This window comes from Neltuma alba, unplaced genomic scaffold (assembly GCF_004799145.2).
Source record: "Neltuma alba isolate B1F8T4 unplaced genomic scaffold, ASM479914v2 tig00012206_pilon, whole genome shotgun sequence".
Lineage (NCBI taxonomy): Eukaryota > Viridiplantae > Streptophyta > Magnoliopsida > Fabales > Fabaceae > Neltuma > Neltuma alba.
The window spans coordinates 349,060-368,500 of record NW_021636742.1 but is presented as its reverse complement, the minus strand read 5'-3'; the positions used below and the strand labels follow the sequence as shown (position 1 = coordinate 368,500).

Here is a 19,441-nt window from a genome sequence, read left to right as displayed (position 1 = left end):
TCTGAAAGTTGACAGTGCAATTGGACTTGCTGAGTCAATACAATGTGTACTTGAGACCACCAAAACTGCACCTCATAAATTCTCAAATGAAACTAAGCTTCGACAAGGTGGATTTGGACAAGTTTACGGGGTAAAGAAAGAGATAAAACTCATGTTGAAGGGGCTGTTGGCGCGTACATTGATGCGTCCTGGTTGACTTCAGGGTAGGCTCTCCAATGGACAAGACATTAATTGCAGTCAAAAGATTGTCTAGGAATTCTGGGCAAGGAGATATTGGGTTCAATAATGAGGTGTTATTGATGGCCCAACTTCTGCATCAAAATTTAGATAGACTCATTGGTTTTTGCTTGAAACAAAATGAACGGCTCTTAACACGAGTTTCTTCCTCATAGAATTCTTGATTACTTCATATTTGGTAAGTCTTGAACGAAAAATTCATTACTTCCTTGCTTTCTTGCATGACTAAATTTATGAATTTTTATGCTCCATCATCACTACACTTTAAACTACGTTATTTTAAGGGAAGATTGTCCATAAGTCCACATAAAAAAGATTAAATATAAAGAGGTCAAGTGAAATTCAATTTTTAACAAGTTATACAAGTTTGATTTGTAAATGACGCAATTTGACCCGTAAATGTACAAGTTTAACTTGTAAACATAAATTGTTGAGTTTGTCTTGTAAATACGAATTTGTTGTTGAGACCTTCTTACATTTAATTTTCTTACGTAAGAGCTATGGATAATTTTCCCTTATTTCAACTTGTATGCATAGATCCTACCAAGCGTTCACAATTAGATTGGGAAACTCACTACAAAATAATAGAAGGCATTGCCCAAGGTCTTCTTTACCTTTATGAGGAACCTCAATAGCAGATTATTTATCGTGATCTTAGGTCAAGTAACATTTTTAGATGCAGAAATAAACTTTAAGATATCTGATTTTGGCTTGGCACGATTATTTGTCTTAGATCACACTCAAGTCAATACAAATCGAATAGCAGGAACACTGTGAGTATCAAATGATAGCATGAATACAAAAATGTTTATCCATAACAAACGAAAAAAAAGTTTAATATAGTTGTCAAGAGATATAGTGATGATTACATTGATGGTTCAGTTGTTGTGCGTTGATTCTTGAGATGATAAGTAGCCAAAAGAATGGAAGCTTTTACTACAAAGAGAAGGTAGAGCATCTGCTAGGTGTTGTGCGCCTTTCACCTTATTGTCATGATTTCTCAACCTTCCATTAGAATTAGAAAATCAGTCATTATAAATTTATGCTCAAGGAATTGAAAAGCTTTGAACTGACCGAACACGCAGCTTCATGCAGGTATGGAAAAGCTGGATGAAAGACTGTCTTTAATATTGTAGATTCCACACTAAAATATGGTTCAAGAAATGAAATAATGAGATGCATTCACATTGGTGTGTCCGAGCATCTTGCAGACCAACCATGGCTTCAACTGTTCTCATATTTAGCAGCAATTCTTTCTGTCTTCCATCTCCAATTCAACTTGGATTTTAAATTAATTACAGAAGCTTCCCAGAAACCCAACATGGGGAGTATAGTTTTGATTCAACAAGCTCCGGAAAACAAGAAAGCAAATCCGTTGAAATATTATCAGCCAATGAAGTCTCCATAACTGATCTATATCCTCGATAAAGAAGGATATAGAAATGGTTGTCGGAGATGCTGTTTATCATTTTTCTAGAAATTTTACAGATCTGGATATAAGTATTGAGGATATTTATTTTTCTTTTATGTCTTTGGGAAATCTTCCTTCTACAACTGAATATATGTTGATATAAACGATGTTGTTATTCTGATTATTAAAAGGTTTTGTCGGAAAGCTTCATCAATCCAGATCATGCCAATTGCATCTTTGGCTGAAGTTTTCAAGCACTTTTTTGCCAACAATTTTCCAAACATATTTATGCTTCTATTTCATTTAATTCAATTATGAACTTTTTTTGTTGTTGATAAATTTATGAACTTTATTGATCTGTTAACATTGTCTTTCTTATGGTATTCCCGTTATTATATTTTTGGATTATATATAGAAGGCTAAAATATACTTTTAGTTATTTAATTTTATACAATATTTCATTTTAGCTCCTTAATTTTAAAAAATAAACTTTTAGTTTTCTAACTCTAAAACTGTTAATAAAAAAATGATGATATATATTGAGCCATTGAATGTTAATTAAACACAATTAAATGTTAACATATTAAGTTTAATTTTTAAAATAATTATAATTGTTACAAAAAATATCATTTAAGACTGATAATTTTAAAATTAAAAGACTAAAAATATAATTTTTAAACTAAAAATATAATTTTTAAAGTTAAGAGGCTAAACTGAAATTTTATATAAAATTAAAGGACTAAATATATATATTAGCTTATATATAATTAGTTAATTAATTAATTACAGTGCATAACAATTATTTGATTATGCTCAAAACTGTCAAAAGAAATTAATTGAATAAATTATTAATGAATCTTTTATCCATTTTTAAAACCTGCATTTTGTCCAATTTTTAACATCATTAAAAAAACATTCTGTTAAAAATTTTAATGGAAATGGATTTTGGGCTTTTGGGTTTGTTTTGAGCTTGCGGCCCAAGATCAGCCTTAGAGTATTGAAATGGTACATGCCATGATAATAGCTCTTCAAGGTTTAATTGTCCATTCAAAGGTTTTAGATTGTTTTAGGTATAAAATTAAGAGAATTGATTGTTTCACTTCAAGGAGTAAAAAGGAATTAGCATCATTCATCCCTTGTATATCATAATCTTTAATTTACCTCGTCTCATATGTGTTTTTAATGAAAATATGTTAGGTTATGATTCAAAAAGTACTCAAAAAAGCTTTCTCAATTCAACAAGTATTTAATTTCATTAATTTATCAATCCCATGTTGCAATTAATAAAACCGAATTTACATAAGCCACATGAATCCAGAGAACCTAATCCTTTTATTAGTGGCCAATCAATAAAAAGCATTAAGCAAAGAGTAAAATAAATATATATATCATTAATCACAAAAGAGATGAGTGATCAAGAGTTAATCTATACAAATATTCAAACTAATCTTAGAGCAAATTGTTTAGCTACTCACAGTTAGCCACAAGCCATAAATACAGAAAGAAAATTATAGCCCTAATTGATTATAAGAGAGGAAAGGGAAAAATAGGGGGAAAAAACACCAAGAAGAAGGGCCCCCAAATCTCTTCCATAGATCAATTTCTTGCTCCAAGCCCATTAAGCACATAAAATCTTATCACAGCAGCTTCCAAGAATAATCAAGAGGTTTAGAACTAGTGAAAACATCACTTCCTTTTGATTTATACAGCATATGGAGTTCTAGGATGCGTGTTGTTTTCAAAATGCAGAATTTTAATAAATCTCCGTTAGTTGCAACCAAGAAAAGCCAAGATTTTTCCTGGCTATGGCCAATTAGTGTATGCCCTTTTGTTGGCTGAGGCTAATAGATCATTGTTTTGGTCTTTTCTTTATTTGATTTTTGCATTATGTTATAGTTTTCTAAGGATGTGTTTAGATTAATGGTAGCAAAATTTACTTCTATTCTATCTGATTTTTTCAAACGTGAGTTAGAATAAAAGTCAATTAATATAATATGATTTATGTTTGAATTGACATTTATAAAAAGTCAATTTAAAAAGTTGAAACTTATTTGGATTGATAATTAAAAAGTAAGTTTAGATGTAAAATGATTAAAAAGGGCATGAGTTTTATATAAGACTCAATTAATTAATTTAAAAATATTAAGGATTTACATAAATATTTTAGAAAGATCACGTAACATATAATATAATTAAGTAATTTATTTAACTTTTTTAATCTATTTAAATAATATTATTAAAATATTTATCATTAAAGTTTACAATTTTATTTTTTAAAAACTAAATTTAATTATATAATGTTATTAGATTTATTAAAATCTAAACCCTAAACAATATAAATTAAAAAGATAATAAATAATATAAATGTGTTGCTTGCTGTTGGTGTGACAACCGCTCTTTCCAAACCATTTTAGATTAAATCCAATAATTTATTTGAATGATTAACCATGATAGAAAAGAAGAAACCTTAAAATTTTAAAATAGCTATCATGGTTAAAAGAAATAAACTTATAATAAGAGTAACATCGATCGTTACCTTGGGCCTTGGACTTCTAAAGTCCAGAAATATCATTCAACCATTAGCCCAAACCAAACTTATATTTTCAACCATACGAACTGATAAATCAGTTTAATATAAATTATAGAGCTCATTAGTCAAAAGTCAACACTTTCAAAGGAGTGTTACACGCAGAGTCTAAAATGTCTCGGGCCTCCTCACGGCCCTATCATACCAGATAGTAGTAATTAAAAGTATTATTTTACATCATGATAGTAGATGAGCCCTATGTGGCAATATATAACAAGTCAGCACATAGAACAAAAGCAGGGAGGCTATACAAGCTATAACAGCACACTATGCCTCCAGAGCCTTCCCTGATAGGCCACCACCTGAACTATCGCCTGAAAATGTTAAACCACGGGGTGAGACAAATGCCTCAGTAACCAGCTTTCCAACTCATCATACAGACTAACACGTGCTCGTAAGCTGTCAAGTGGGATAGTTATTAATTCTCGAGAAACATAGATATATCCATAAAAATATAATTTCAATCATCTAAACCCTCACTATGGGGGTCAACACACAAGCCACATAAGTCTATCCCTCACTCTGGGGGATCAATCAAACATATGGGCTTATCCCTCACTTTGGGGGACGAATAAGAAGCCACAAAGGCCTATCCCTCACTATGGGGACGAAAGAAGAAGCCAACCAATGTGCACTAATGGCGGCCTTACCACGTGGTAGGATAGGACTCAATCCCAAAATCCAAATAACAACCAATCATTCACAAAATAATAAAAATGTCTCAATCTTTTCTCAGTATAATCCATAAGATATAAATCATATATCTTTTCCAAACTTCTCAATCACCATTCCAAAAATCCCACAAGACAATTTTTATAGCTCAAAAGATATAACATATCTACTCGAGTTCCAAATATCAAATATTATTATAAACATAGCAAAATACTCACAAACAACATATTAGCACATATAACAAGTGGAAAGTGGTTACCTCTCGTCAAAGCAATATTAAGAATTACCACAAGGGCAATCCTTTGCTCAACCAAAAATTAATCTACACAATTAATATAACCACATATTAATACAAACAAATTAATTAATTAAACTTCTCTATATTAGTTAAATTCCTAATTTAATTTAATTTTCATTCTAAATTCTCACAACTCTTATAATTCAAAATTAAGTACTTTAGAACTAATTGATAATTTTCTAACAAGCCAAATTATTTATTTACATCCTCCAACTTATTTACTTTAATAAAAAGAATTTTCTAAAATTTCTAAATATGAAATTAGTATATTCTAAATTCTAAAAATCTCATTTGAAATTTAAACCTCAAAACCGAACCATCAAAAATTCAATAGTATCTCAAATATTTATATATATAAATAATCTAATCAAAATTTTAATGGCATATATATATTTTTTTTCATAAATAAGAAACTTTAACTACAATAATTATTTTAAAACCTTCAGTCACCCAATAAATAAAACTAAACCGATTAAAATTTTAATAATATGTAAAACAACCCAAATAAATTATTTAACTTAATTTTAATCAGTATAAATATGATATATCTCATAAATAACATATTTTTTTATTAAAAATTAATTTTTAAATACTAAAATCAACAAATAGAAAAATCTAAACTGGTAAAAATGATCTACTATAACAGATCTACAATGTTGTGGTTAATACTCATCAAAACTAAGTACTTGCTCCGAACTCTATATCAAAAATTTTCTCTAAGCAACACAAAATTACTATCATTAGATAGATCTGACTGAGTAGGACAATTTTCACTATGGAAGTTTTGTAATTAGAAATAGTTTTACTTACCAAAACTATCTAAAACGATGAAGAAAGAAGGGAGAGAGATGACCGACGCTACAACCGAAATAAATGCGGAGAGAGAGAGGAAGAGAAAAGAAAGACGGTGGAGGTTAAAAAAGAAAACACTAGGGGTAAATTGAAGTTAAAGACCCTAGGTAAAACGGAGAAAATAACAGTTTGAAACCCTTTTTTTTAATATTTAAATCCTTAGAGTAGAATTTAAGATGTTACAGTTGGCAGGAAAAAAAATAAACGTGTTGGCCTACATAGGGGTTGCTTACATAGGGACACGAAGGTAAAAAAAATTATTGGGTCTCACTCATTGCAACGCAGCTAAAGGCAAAAGCAAGAAAAAGTTGCATTGAATAAAGGGAAAATTTCAATCTAAAACTGATGTAGCAAATTTACCCTCAAAACAATCTGAAACTTAACTACAAGAACTGGGGGGAAAGTGAAATTAATTGGACAAAGAAAAAGATGCAAATATTCCTGTTAACTTTTGGTCCTGAAATTGAACAGAAAAGGACCGAAAATCAAGATAAACTTTCATCATACTCTTTCCTCTCTCACACTAAAATCTCTCTCGCATGTTCTTTCCTTTCGCATCTCAAAACTCACCATTTGTCTACTAGTTGTGACACTCTGAAAGGTCGCAGAAATCGTCCAAAGGAGATTCATTGTCGTTTGTTGTACTGGTTTTGTCACTCTCAAGACTTGTATATGGATCTGTTATTAGGTGTGAATGGATATGTTATTTTTCAAACATGAAAAGTCTCTATTTTGTGAGGTACTTAATTGTTGCTTGTTATATTAATAGTGGATATTTTGTCTGGCATATTTGTAAGTCTAAGAATCCTGTTACTTAAATGGGTGCTGTGAAAGCTAAATCTATAGAAAAATGATAATTTGATGTTGCTAAAATATGTATGTGTATTATAAATTTGTAAATTCGAGTTGCCTAGGAAAATGGCAATTCATGTTGTGAAAACTTGTATATCTGTTGCTAATTCACAAATTTCTGATGTAAACATATACAGTTAGGATATTAATAACAACAAGTAGTAACTTTACAGCATGATGTTCTAGAATTTTGCCTGTCATAAGCAAGGATGGTGCAAGAGCATAGAGCATGGCAAGTGGAGAAACACCTGAACCAAGTTCTGGAATATGAAGTCAGTTCCTGTTGCAAAATTACTTCAACAAATAAAGACACAGCAGAAAAGAAGGTGATAACATGGCAAATTGTTAAATTTTCCATTTGACATGTAATTTAAGCTATTTGGAACTATGTTAAAAGTTATGAATAGAGAATTTAAATAATTTTCTTTTTGGGGAATATATATTATGAGCATGTTGCAAGTTAATTAATTGTAATCTTTAGTCTTTTTCTACCAATTTGCAAGTATGTGATGTATTATTCACAACTGGAATTAGAAAATATGCAACGAGGATAAGTTGATTTATTATAAAAACCCGTCCATTTACAAATAAGCTAATATAACTAAAAAGTTGAACATAATAATATAACAAGTCTGGAGAGATTGTTCACAAGTAAAATTAGAAAATTTGCAACACGAATATGCACATTGACAATAAGAACTCGTCTATTTGTAAATAAAGTAATATGATTAAAAAAATCAGACATGTTGATTCACAAGTCTGGGAGGACTTATTTAAACTGAAATTATAAAATTTGCAACATGCATACGTATATTAACAATAATAATATGTCCATTCACAAGTGATAGTTGAATTGAAGAAGTTGAACATGATTCACAAGTCTGGGAAGGCCTATTTGCAACTAGAATTATGAAATTCGCAACATGTATATGTATATTAACAACAACGTGTCTATTTGCAAGCGAGCTGGTTGAATTAAAAAGGTTGAACAATTCACAAGTTTGGGAGGATTTATTTGCAACTGAAATTAGGGAATTTGCAACAAGAATACATATATTAATGACAAGAATACGGCCATTTGCAGGTGAACTAACTAAATTGACAAATTGATCACAAGTTTACGAGCGAGTGTTCATTCTTAACTAGAAATAGAGAATTTACAATAGAAATACGTATATTGACAATAATAACACGTCTATTTGTAAGTGAGCTAGTTGAATTAACAAATCAAACATAAGTCCACGAGCAAGTGTTCATTGACAACCAGAATAAGAAAATTTGCAATAAAAATACATGTGTTACCAATAGTTACATCTCTTCCATTCATAAGTGGAGTATTTCAAATAAAAAGTTTATGCACAAGTCTGAATGTTTCATTCATAACTGGAATTAGGCAATTTGTAATAGGGATACATGTATTAACAACAAAAATACATCTATTTATAAGTGGACAAAGTTTTTCATACACTTACATTGTTGTCAGCGAATTTCAATGCAGTCTAGTACCATTATGATATTTTTCAACTATCACATCATTATACATTATAGATTCCAATCCATCACCAAAAATATTAAATGGGTTGTCATAGTTACTTTTCCAACCAATCCAAAAATACATATCGAGATTCGTTCATGTGCAAAAGCGGCTCTATATTAAACCAGAAAAGACTATTTTCAACAATAAAATCACATAAGGGGCAAGTCTTTCTAGTATGACTAGCTTCACCACATCTTAAGCAATGATATACTTTTTTCTGCTAGAATTGTGATTCAATCCTCCTAGTTTTAAGCCTTCCAGGATGGCGAGTAGTCAATGGTGGTTGCAAGTTCTTCACAAATGCACCTCCCACATAGGAGATGCAATTAATTGTTTTCCACTACTGTTAGCCTTTTGTTATCTGTAGCTGCATATCATTCAAAAATCAATTTCAATTAACTTTTAATAATTAAACACAATATATATTTGCAATAGAAATTTGCGAATTAGCAATAGAGATACAAGTTTTCTTAGCACGGAATTGCCATTTTCCTAAACAACTCGAATTTGTAAATTTATAATATAAATACATATTTTAGCAACATCAAATTACTATTTTTCTGCAGATTTAGCTTTCACAGCACCTATTCAAGCAACAAGATCCTCAGACTTACAAATATACTAGACAAAATACCCACTATTACTATAACAAGCAACAATCAAGTATCTTATAGAATAGAGATTTTTTATATTCAAAAAATAACATATCCATTCAAGTCTAATAACAGATCCATATATGATTTTTGATAGTGAGAGAACCAGTACAACAAACGACAATGAATCTCCTTTGGATGATTTCTGTGACTTTTCAGAGTGCCACAACTAGTAGACAGATGATGAGTTTTGATATGTGAAAGGAAAGAGCATGTGAGAAAGATTTCAGTGTGAGAGAGGGAAGAGTAGGATGAAATTTTATCCTAAATTTCAGTCCTTTTCTGTTCAATCTCGAGAGCAAAAGTTAACAGGGATATTTGCATCTTTTTCTTTGTCCAATTAATTTCACTTCCCCCCAGGTCCTGTAGTGAAATTTCATATTTTTTAGGGGGTTGATTGAAATAAATTTGCTACAACGGTTTTAGATTGAAATTTTTCCTTGAATAAAAGTCCCACACAATCTTTTTTTCCCCCAAATAACTCTCCAACCCATGTTTCACACTTTCCATGATATGTTTTGTAGGCTAAACGGTAATCCAAACATAGCCTAAGTATCTTTCCAACTTCCTGAGCAATAATATCTACTTCAAATGGCTTCATAAATAATTGGGAGAATTATAATGAAGTCTCAAAGAAAGAAAATAATTACAAAACAAGTCTTAAAAGTTATTATTTTCGACTATAAAATTTATCATTACAGACTGTTTAGGTTGTTATTAAGACTTTTTAGTAATTATTTTTTTCTTAGAACCTGATTGTAATTATCCCCAAATAATTGTAATTACAAGCTTCAAACCACCTATCAAAACAAAACAATTTATGAAAACCAAAATCGATAAACTAGAGGCAAAATATTCATAATTAGTTAAAAATTGACAGCTTTTACCCAAATATCAACTATACACATTTTCCTATCATAATTACTATTCACAAAAAAATAATAACCAAAAAAACATGCTGAAATAAAATGAATTTTATAAGGTTAATTACCGACATGTGCACGTATACAAACGTCAATGCCAGAGTCAAGCTTGGGATCCAATTCCATCAACAAATCCATCATTTGTTATTGTTGTGTTGCCACTTGGCGAGAGCAGAATCTATTATTTAGCTTTTCAAAAGTAAAGCTCAATAATAGACACTAAAATTACTTTTTGGTACGGAGTTTTGAAAATGAGAAATAAGAATTAAAATTGGGGTTGAAAACATATGTTACAAGGATATTTAGCATGAATGATTTCTTATCACATGGGATTAAACAATCCCATATAGATAGGATTGGAGAATACCACCTCCCCTCAGGGTATTCCCCAATCCCACATATATAGGTTTTGTCTAATCCCAAGTATTATACAATTATTCATAATAAATATCTTTTTAATATAGTTTTATATTTTTAATCTCAAATTCTATTTCTTATTTTTAATACTTCGTACTAAACGAGACCTAAAAATCCATGATAGCTTAATGTAATGTGCATGCCCCGCTTTTGAGAAAAAAGCCCACCAGAATATAATCTGTTGAATTATTTTCTTTCTTTGACTGGAGACTTTGGAATGAAGTAATTCACGAGCTTGCCTAATGAGATCAAGCTTCATCATGGATGATGAAATTAAAGCATATACTGTACAAAACCGAACTCAGTGAAGCTACTTGATAGAGATAGATGGCCAGAAAAAGGAAGAGAATTTTTTTTTCCTTGTACTGATGTTTAGAAATAGAAATAACATTAAAAAAAATGATGAATTAGTCATATGAAGATAGACTTTCATATTCTTCTTCTCAACGTCCTCGCATTCTTCTCCAATTTTTTTCTGAATCAAAATAACACGCAAGGGAAAGGAATGGATCCTCTCTCCTTTTTGTTTCACACTATTGAATTAAAATTTTGATGGCACAGATGTAACATCTTATAAAAATATTATTATAATTTTACATGCATTAATATATAAATAAATTTCGGCTGTTAAAATTTGATTTGAACGGACAATTATTGTAAAATAGATTCTTTTAACTTTTTTTTAACTACAGTTTTGTTTAGATCAAATTTGGACACTATAAACTTACTAGTTACTAATGCATTTTTCAAGTGTAATTATAATAATACTTTTATAAAATGTTAAAATGAAGGGTGAAATAATATCTTTTTATTAACATGATTATGGTTGAAAATATAATATCCTTCTCCCCTCTTAATTATCTAATTTCGTAAAACAAAACATAAAAAAGATGTTCTGACTTTTTTTGCCGTTTTTCAAAATAAATTTTAACTTCTTTATTTTCAACACAACCAAAAATACATTTTCAAACATGTTTTTATTTTTTATTTTGTTTGGTTTAGTTTTTTAAAGCAAAAACCAGTTTTGAAAACTGAAAGCCAAACAAGCTTTATATATCTAAACAAGCTTTATATATCTCCTTACGTTGAGACTCTTCCATTTCATACCCTGACTAACAGTCTCCTCAGCCAACTTACGGACTACCCAATGGCTATTGATTCTGTGAGACCCACTTCCTTTCATACTCTTCTTATTCTCCATTCTCATTTCTATGATTATTGCTTCACTTCCTTTGGAACCTATGCGCCAAACAGCACCTACCAGTTCAACCTCCACATCCTCCTATCAAAAATCACTTCAAACCCTAACGTCCATTACGGCTTCGACAATCTCTCTTACGGTCAATCCCCAGACACAGTCAACGCAATCGGACTCTACGGAGCAGACGTTACTCCGACCTCCTGCCGTGACTGCCTCAGAAACTCCACCACCGTCACGCATTCCTGTTATAATTACAGCACCGCAATTTCAATACACGACGAGTGCCTATTGTTCTACTCAGGATATGTAATATTCGGTATCGTCCCGACTCTGGATTTCACTATCTACAATAGGAGCGTAAGGGATAATATAACAAATTGGGATCATTATAAGCTAGTTGTGAATGGCTTACTTGGGAGTCTGAGTCGGAAAGCAGCGTCCGGTGACTCTCGCAGGAAATTCGCCTTCGGGAATACTGAAGCAGGATCGGGGGGTAGGAAGATATACAGCGTTGTTCAGTGCATGCCTGATTTGAATGAGTCAGAGTGTCGTAATTGCTTGGACGGGGCTATCTCGAAAATTCCAGAATGTTGTAACGGTAGCGAAGAAGGCAGAGTTTTTAAACGGAGCTGCAATATCAGATTTGAGAGTTACAGATTCTATGAAGCTACGGCTGACGTGCCGACTTCAGTATCAGCACCGGCAACGGCACCGGCACTGCTAGTTTCTCCTCGTTCCGTCGATATGACGTCGTCACAGGGTACTTTTCAGCTTTTCTTAAATTAAGAGTTTCTCGTTGTTTTTTTTTTTTTTAATACTTTTCACTCTTAATTTATCTTGATTAAAAATTGTTATTTCCATAAAAATATGCAAAGACATAAATACCATCCAATCCTCATCCATAGGGGAATGAAGGAATGACGCTTGACACCTATATAGTAATAACTTCAGTTTGTGATTAGAAAATGTCAAAATTTCAGTTAAGGACTTCTAATATCCTCAATAATGATGCCAAACTCCATAACTACTCTTCACAAAATATTACATGTATAATTTTTCTAAAAAAATTAATTAGAAATTATTATATAAATATCAATTTGCAGAAGACTGTATGTAAATCTTTTCAGTAAATATTTTCAAAATGTTTTGTTAACTTTTAAAAACTTGACACTATTATGTGAAAAATCATCAATTATATTCTTAAAAATTTGTAATACCTAATTCGTTTAAAACAGGTCGGGTATGACATTATGACATTTGAATATATTCAATTAATAAGATTTGAATAATATTTTGGTTGAGATTTGTGCATATTGAATTAAATGACGAGCATTGTTATTAAATGGGATCTCAATTAGAGGCCTAAATGAAGAAATTAATAATTAATTTGGAATTTGAATAATATCTTAATTGGGATTTAAATATATTGAATTAAATAAAAAAATCATAATTAAATAGTATGTCAATTAAGGGTTAGATGGAAAAATAAATAAATAAATATATATTTTTATATGTTCCTCCTAATTTCAAAAACTCTTAGATGGAAAAATAAATAAATAAATTTATATTTTTATATGTTCCTCCTGATTTTAGAAACTCTATTTCAAATTTCATTTGAATGAATAAAAAAATCACACTTTTGTAAGCAGTGAATCTTGAGTTACCTTAGATAATACAATTTATTGAAATTTAAAATTTAATCAAATATTCTAGTCGGTGCATCGTATGGAGGAGAAATTTCTAGTTTAGAAAGAATAGATGAAAATTTAAATTTATTTATTTATTTCTCTATTTAAGCCTCTAATTGATATGCTATTTAATTATGATGCTCCACATTTAATGCAATATATTCAAATCCTAATTAAAATATTATTCAAATTCAAAATTAATTATTAATTTCTTCATTTGAGCCTCCAATTGAAATTTTATTTATTTATAATGTTTCCCATTTAATTCAAGATATTCCAATTTCAATCAATATATTATTCAAATATCATTAACTGAATATACTTAGATTCAATAATGTCATGCCTATCCATTTTTAAACGAATTGGCTATTATAAGTTTTCAAGTTGATAGTTGATATCATATCAAACCCATTTTTAAACGAATTCAGTATTATAAATTTTCAAGTTGGCAGTTGATTGTTGCAACAATTTGACACTTATCATTCCCAATTTACTATTAACTAATTTTCCATAAAACTCAGCATGGTGCATATCCACAATTCACTATAGACTATAAAATAATTTGCAACTAATTTTCTAAAAATTCAGCATGGTGCATTTTAGGGGAGAATGTAATTACGTGATTTTATAAGAATAAGAGGCAGAGGTTTTTGTACTGAAATCTTAAATCTTTTTAATCTCAAACTAAAATTAATCTGAAGTATTGGTCTTACACTCTCATCAGGACCAAAAAACAAAGAAAGAAAAAAGAAGTGCCACGTGAAGGGTCCTGAGTTTAAAAAATTGATTAATACCAAAATTTAATCAAACTATAAGTACTAACATTAATATTACTCCTTAGAAAAATTGTAGTAGTAGCGTTTTTGTCCTACAGAGTAGTTGGGCTTTACACATCCAACATGATTGTTTCTATGGGCTTTATGATTTGGTCTTGTATTTTTGTTTTGTGATGTCATTTTCTTTTCCCCTGTAAGCTTTTTGGGTTCTGCTCTTACTCCTTAGAAAAATTGTAGTAGTAGCGTTTTTGTCCTACAGAGTAGTTGGGCTTTACACATCCAACATGATTTTTTCTATGGGCTTTATGATTTGGGCTTGTGTTTTTGTTTTTTTGTTGTCATTTTCTTTTCCCCCGTTAGCTTTTTTGGTTCTGCCCTTTTTTCGTTCTACTGGAATGCATTTCCCCGGTCCAAAAAAAATAAAAATAAAAACATCCAACAAGTTTCATTATAAATCTTTTTCTATTAATTATTGTTGTTTGGTTAATGAACATGATCTTCTTTCTTAGGAAAACACAGTAAGTCACGAGTTGTCATTGAGATAATTGCGCCTATAGTTGGCTTTGTGGTACTGCTTAGCCTCGTTGGGGTTTATGCTGCAAAAGGAAGGAAGCTGAGGACAGCTATTCAAAGTAAGTGCACATGTATCCAATCAATATGGAAGCCATGAAAAATCCAGTGACATAATTAAAACGACGAGCTTGAATTCCTCTGTACCAGGTGAACTTGAAGCTAACGATAATGAAATTAAGCCTGCTGAATCAATACAGTTCAACTTTAGAACCATCAAAGTCGCTACAAATTCCTTCTCTGATGCAAATAAGCTTGGGCAAGGTGGATTTGGACCTGTTTATAAGGTAAGGATATAACAATGTCATGTTAAATAAATATCAGTTCCGAGTCTAATTACAATAAACGTTGGTTCTTAGTCAACTTCAGGGCAAGCTATCCAATGGACAAAATATTGCTGTCAAAAGGTTGTCTGGGGTTTCTGGGCAGGGAGATACTGAATTCAAGAATGAAGTGCTATTAATGGCTAAGCTTCAACACCGAAATTTAGTTCAGCTGTTTGGTTTTTCGTGGGAAGCCCTGATTACTTCATATTTCGTGGGAAATTCTCTTTAAACAAAAATCACCTCACTTTTTGTTGTGTGAATAAATGAGGAACTAAGTTTGAGTGAAAAGAAGTTAAAAAAGCTTTCTCAATTTAACTAAAACAAATATTAAAAAAGCCAACTTAGAGTTACTAATCCTTTGCTAGTTTCTTAAACCTCATTTCACTGAATTAATTAATTTTAATGTCAATTTTGTTAATATAGAGTTCAATTAGCTACAAATGCCTATCGGTCCACTTACAACCCTCTCTTAAATTAATTATGTAATATCTCATACAATTATCTAAGAAGCTAAACAATTCAATATCACTCATCAACAATTATATGGGGTAATTAGGTATATTTCTATTCTAATCCAAATTAGATTATCAGCTAATCCCATATTATTTAATCTAAAAGCTTAATCAAAATCTCTTTTGTCAAGAAAAATTTTAATTCTCAAATTAATAATTAATGGTAGCCAGTCATCAAATAGAAAATTAAAGCAAGAGTAAGTAATTAAAATTTAATATTAAGCATCCTCAATTCAGTGAAGTGAAATAGAGCTCAATCCACTAACAAGTTCATAGTTTCTCTAAGCAGTAAAACACACTAGCCACACATGACTTCGAGCAATCTCAATTCAACAGCAACAAATTCAAAACAAGATGACATACTGGAATGGAAGAAGAATATAAACAGTGGAATGAATGAACTAGATGATGGAATAATGGAAAACGAATTGAATGTGAACGGAATGAGAAGAACCCAAAGCCCCAACAATGCAGTCTCTCCCTTCTCTCGCCAGAAAACCGCCTCTGTTCTGCTCCTCTTCAGCTATTCCATCGAGCTTTCTCTGAGAAGGAAAGGGAGAACATCAGCTTGCTCACCGTCGGTCTCGATTCACTAGCTCAGTCTGTTGAACTCGTCCAATGTCCCGAGAAGAAGAGAAAGAAGAGTGAATGGCCGTCCCTCTAGTCCAGAACCAGCGTCGGCTACCCCTTCTCGTCGTTGATCTCCTCTGCTGAACCTGTAGACCTGAGCCCCCAAACCCGCGGACGAAGAAGATCGACGGAGATGATGGACAGTCCGCAAAATGCCGACTCCTCCTTTCGAACCAGAACCATCTACCAGAACAGTGTCCAACTCTCCCCCTTCCGTCCGTTTGGGGCCTTCCTACAAGACGATCATGAACAGTCATAGCTAAGTCTCCAATGTGGGGTGTGTTTGCATTCACGTTTGGACACCAAAACTTGCGATTCAAATGGCAAACGGTGCTTTTTCAGAAAATGTAGGGTATGTTTGGATTGGCTTTGAGCAAAACTGACTTCTACTCCAACTAACTTTTCTAACTGAAGTTAGAGTAAAAGTCAATTATGGTATGTTTGGATAGGTGCTTTTAAAAAGTCAGTTGAAAAAGTAAAAGTTGTTTGGATGAATATAAAAGTTAGTTCAGTTGTAAAATAACTGAAAATGGCATATACTATATTGAATAATAGTGTTTGATATTTTTAATATGATAATTGTTAAAAAAAATATAAAATTATTATGATAAAATAAAAATAATTTATTTGTAAGACTATAAAATAAAAATATATGTCACCAAGAAAAATTTAAAAACACATTATAGATAATTAATTAAATATATATAATGGACAAACATGAACATAAATTAAAATTCATCTCGTCTCTAATTAGAGTAATGAAATTACATAAGTAATTAGATCGTACTTAATAGACAAACATGAACATAACTTAAATGAAAATTTATTTGGTCTCAAATTAAAGTAAATAAAATGACATAACTAATTAGATCATAAGCTTTGCACAATTTAGTCTCTAATTGAGTCACAAACACGATTCATTTGTGCAGTAGATGTTAAACTTGACGAGGATGCCTCACCAGCTGGATGATTATTGTCTTCATCTATTGTACTTCAATGCTCAGCTTGTATAAAGCGGTCATCAGTTGGAGATTTTTTCCTGATAAAATTATGGACAGCCATTGTTGCACAAACTTTGCGGACTTATGCTTGAAACTTGAATCTGGGCATGTCTCTTAAGATTGCAAACCTATTCTTCCAAACCCCAAAAGTTGTTTCAATAGTGCATCTCAAACTTGAATGATAATAATTGAAGGCCTCATTCTCATTTCTAAATCCTGGCAACGATTAAAGTCTGGAAGGTGATAGCGCTCACGTCTGTACGGGGTAAGGTATCCCACTTGTGATGAATAGCTAGCATCAACCAAATAAAATTTGCCTAGAAAATCATCAACCAAATAATGCAATTGAAGCTTAATTTTAAAATAATTGATTTGAAATTTACAAAAATATACCTTCAGATGGATGAGGAAAATTCATGGATGGAGTTGAAATAGCAGATTGAAAGACACGAGCATCATGTGCACTACCTTCCCAGCCTGCCAACACGAACGTGAAGCACATATCCCAATCACATACGGCCATGACATTTTGACTTGGAAATCCCTTCCTCCCAATATATTTGTCTTGCCTAGCTTGACTAACTTGACATTTTATATGGGTGCCATCAATTGCGCCAATTGCATCCTTAAAAAATAGAAAGTATCGTGGATCATTTGCTATTTTTGGGTGGCAATAGGAGAATGCAGGATCAATAGGCCTGATATTTTCTCGAGATAAATTGAGGCAAGCATCCAACACTCTGAAAATGCTGACTGACAGTTTCTCTTGAACGCTGAAACCTTTCTTGAATCATCCTATTACACTGACCATGCGCAATTGTATTCAAGAACATGGTAACAGATTCATGGACACCTATGTACTTAGAATTTTGCAACCCATGTTCAACCAATTTAGAACATAACCGATGGAATATCTCTGTTTCCATTCGAAACATTTCCTTAGACCGTCCTTTATGCCCGTACAAAAGTTCTTGAACCCATAAATAACCTGTTTGTTCGCTAGTTCTGCATGGCTGTTTGTATAGAAAAGGTGTCACATACAGACCTATTAGCCCACTTAATTGTGATAATTATGTTGTGTGTTCATATAAGGCGGGAAGTAATTGAGACCCTTCGTCGTCCCAACCCTCGCCCCAATTATCTGTTGAATCAGACATGGATTATGTTACCTATGAATAGTTAAATACTAAATGTGAGTACTATTTTCACAAAAAAAGAAGAGAAAAGGTAAGTGATAAATAGCCATTAAATTGTAACATAACAATTATACGTAGTCATGAAACACAACATTAAACGTAGTCATGAAACACACAACATTAAACAAAGTCATGAAACACACATAATCATTAAACACATTGTCATGACACACAATAACCAAATACATTAAGATAGATAAACAAAAATCACAATAAGTCACTAGGCACAACTCAAGGATTCTTGGGTGCAGCATATGGTGGCGGATTTGCAGCATTGTGCTTCAACCAAGCCACTAATACCTCCCGATTTTCTATCAAACCAGCATATATGTCCCTGAATGTCTTGTTTGCCAGCAGATTACAGCAGATGACACATAGATGAGTGTCACTGACAATTTCAGGCATACTTAACAGATCAGTGGTAAGCTTAGTAGTGTTATCACTATTGGAGATTTTGTTTATTGCCTCTGTTGTACTAATTGAAGCCTTCTCAATCGAACTCACTGAATCTGCTATTCTTCTTGTCACTGGCATCTTTTGCTTCTTGTACTTGTCCAACCCTTCACCTCTCTTCCTCTTCCCTTGACTCCCTGAAGCACTAGGTATAGTGGGTGCAGTGTTCAATGTGTTTGTAGTTAAATTGATGCTGTCCAAAAAGTTCGAAACTCCTGCACGGCGTCCAGTGTTATCTTCACTATCCCCTGAACCTTCTTGCCTATCCCCTGAACCTTCTTGCCAATCCATTATTGGTTGGTAGTCATTTGGCTGATCACCCCTCTGTGGTGCAGGCTCGGTCCAAAATGGTGCCCACATATCATCTCCTGATGCCATAGTGTCCTTGAATATAGTTTCCAATTCAGTACGAAACCTTAGCCCATAGTGCCTAAACATTTCATATGCTGGATTTTCCTACAAAGTCAAAAGTAAACTATAGTTAAATTGATTCCAAAAGTATAATACTACTTATAAATTAACATATGCTACTTCATACCCGTAATTTCCTCTCCCACCACTCATCAGATGCCACCACCGTGTTCCTTTCAGGGTCCCACCCTATGCCGGTCTCCTTAGCAATTAGTTTATCAAATGTCTTCCACTCTTT

The 19,441-nt window shown here is 31.9% G+C and overlaps 2 protein-coding genes across 2 annotated transcripts; one reads left to right on the top strand and one right to left on the bottom strand.

Annotated features, from left to right (window-relative positions):
- The first annotated feature begins 11,586 nt into the window (after positions 1–11,586).
- On the top strand, positions 11,587–15,229 carry LOC114724958 (cysteine-rich receptor-like protein kinase 29). Its single transcript, XM_028911426.1, has 3 exons — positions 11,587–12,400; positions 14,825–14,961; positions 15,044–15,229. Exons 1-3 carry the CDS (start codon positions 11,587–11,589, stop codon positions 15,227–15,229), a joined length of 1,137 nt encoding a protein of 378 aa, XP_028767259.1.
- A 3,341-nt stretch (positions 15,230–18,570) lies between these two features.
- LOC114724957 (uncharacterized) lies at positions 18,571–19,170 on the bottom strand. The gene has a single exon (XM_028911425.1). The coding sequence runs from the start codon at positions 19,168–19,170 to the stop codon at positions 18,571–18,573; it is 600 nt and encodes a 199-aa protein (XP_028767258.1).
- Positions 19,171–19,441: the final 271 nt, after the last annotated feature.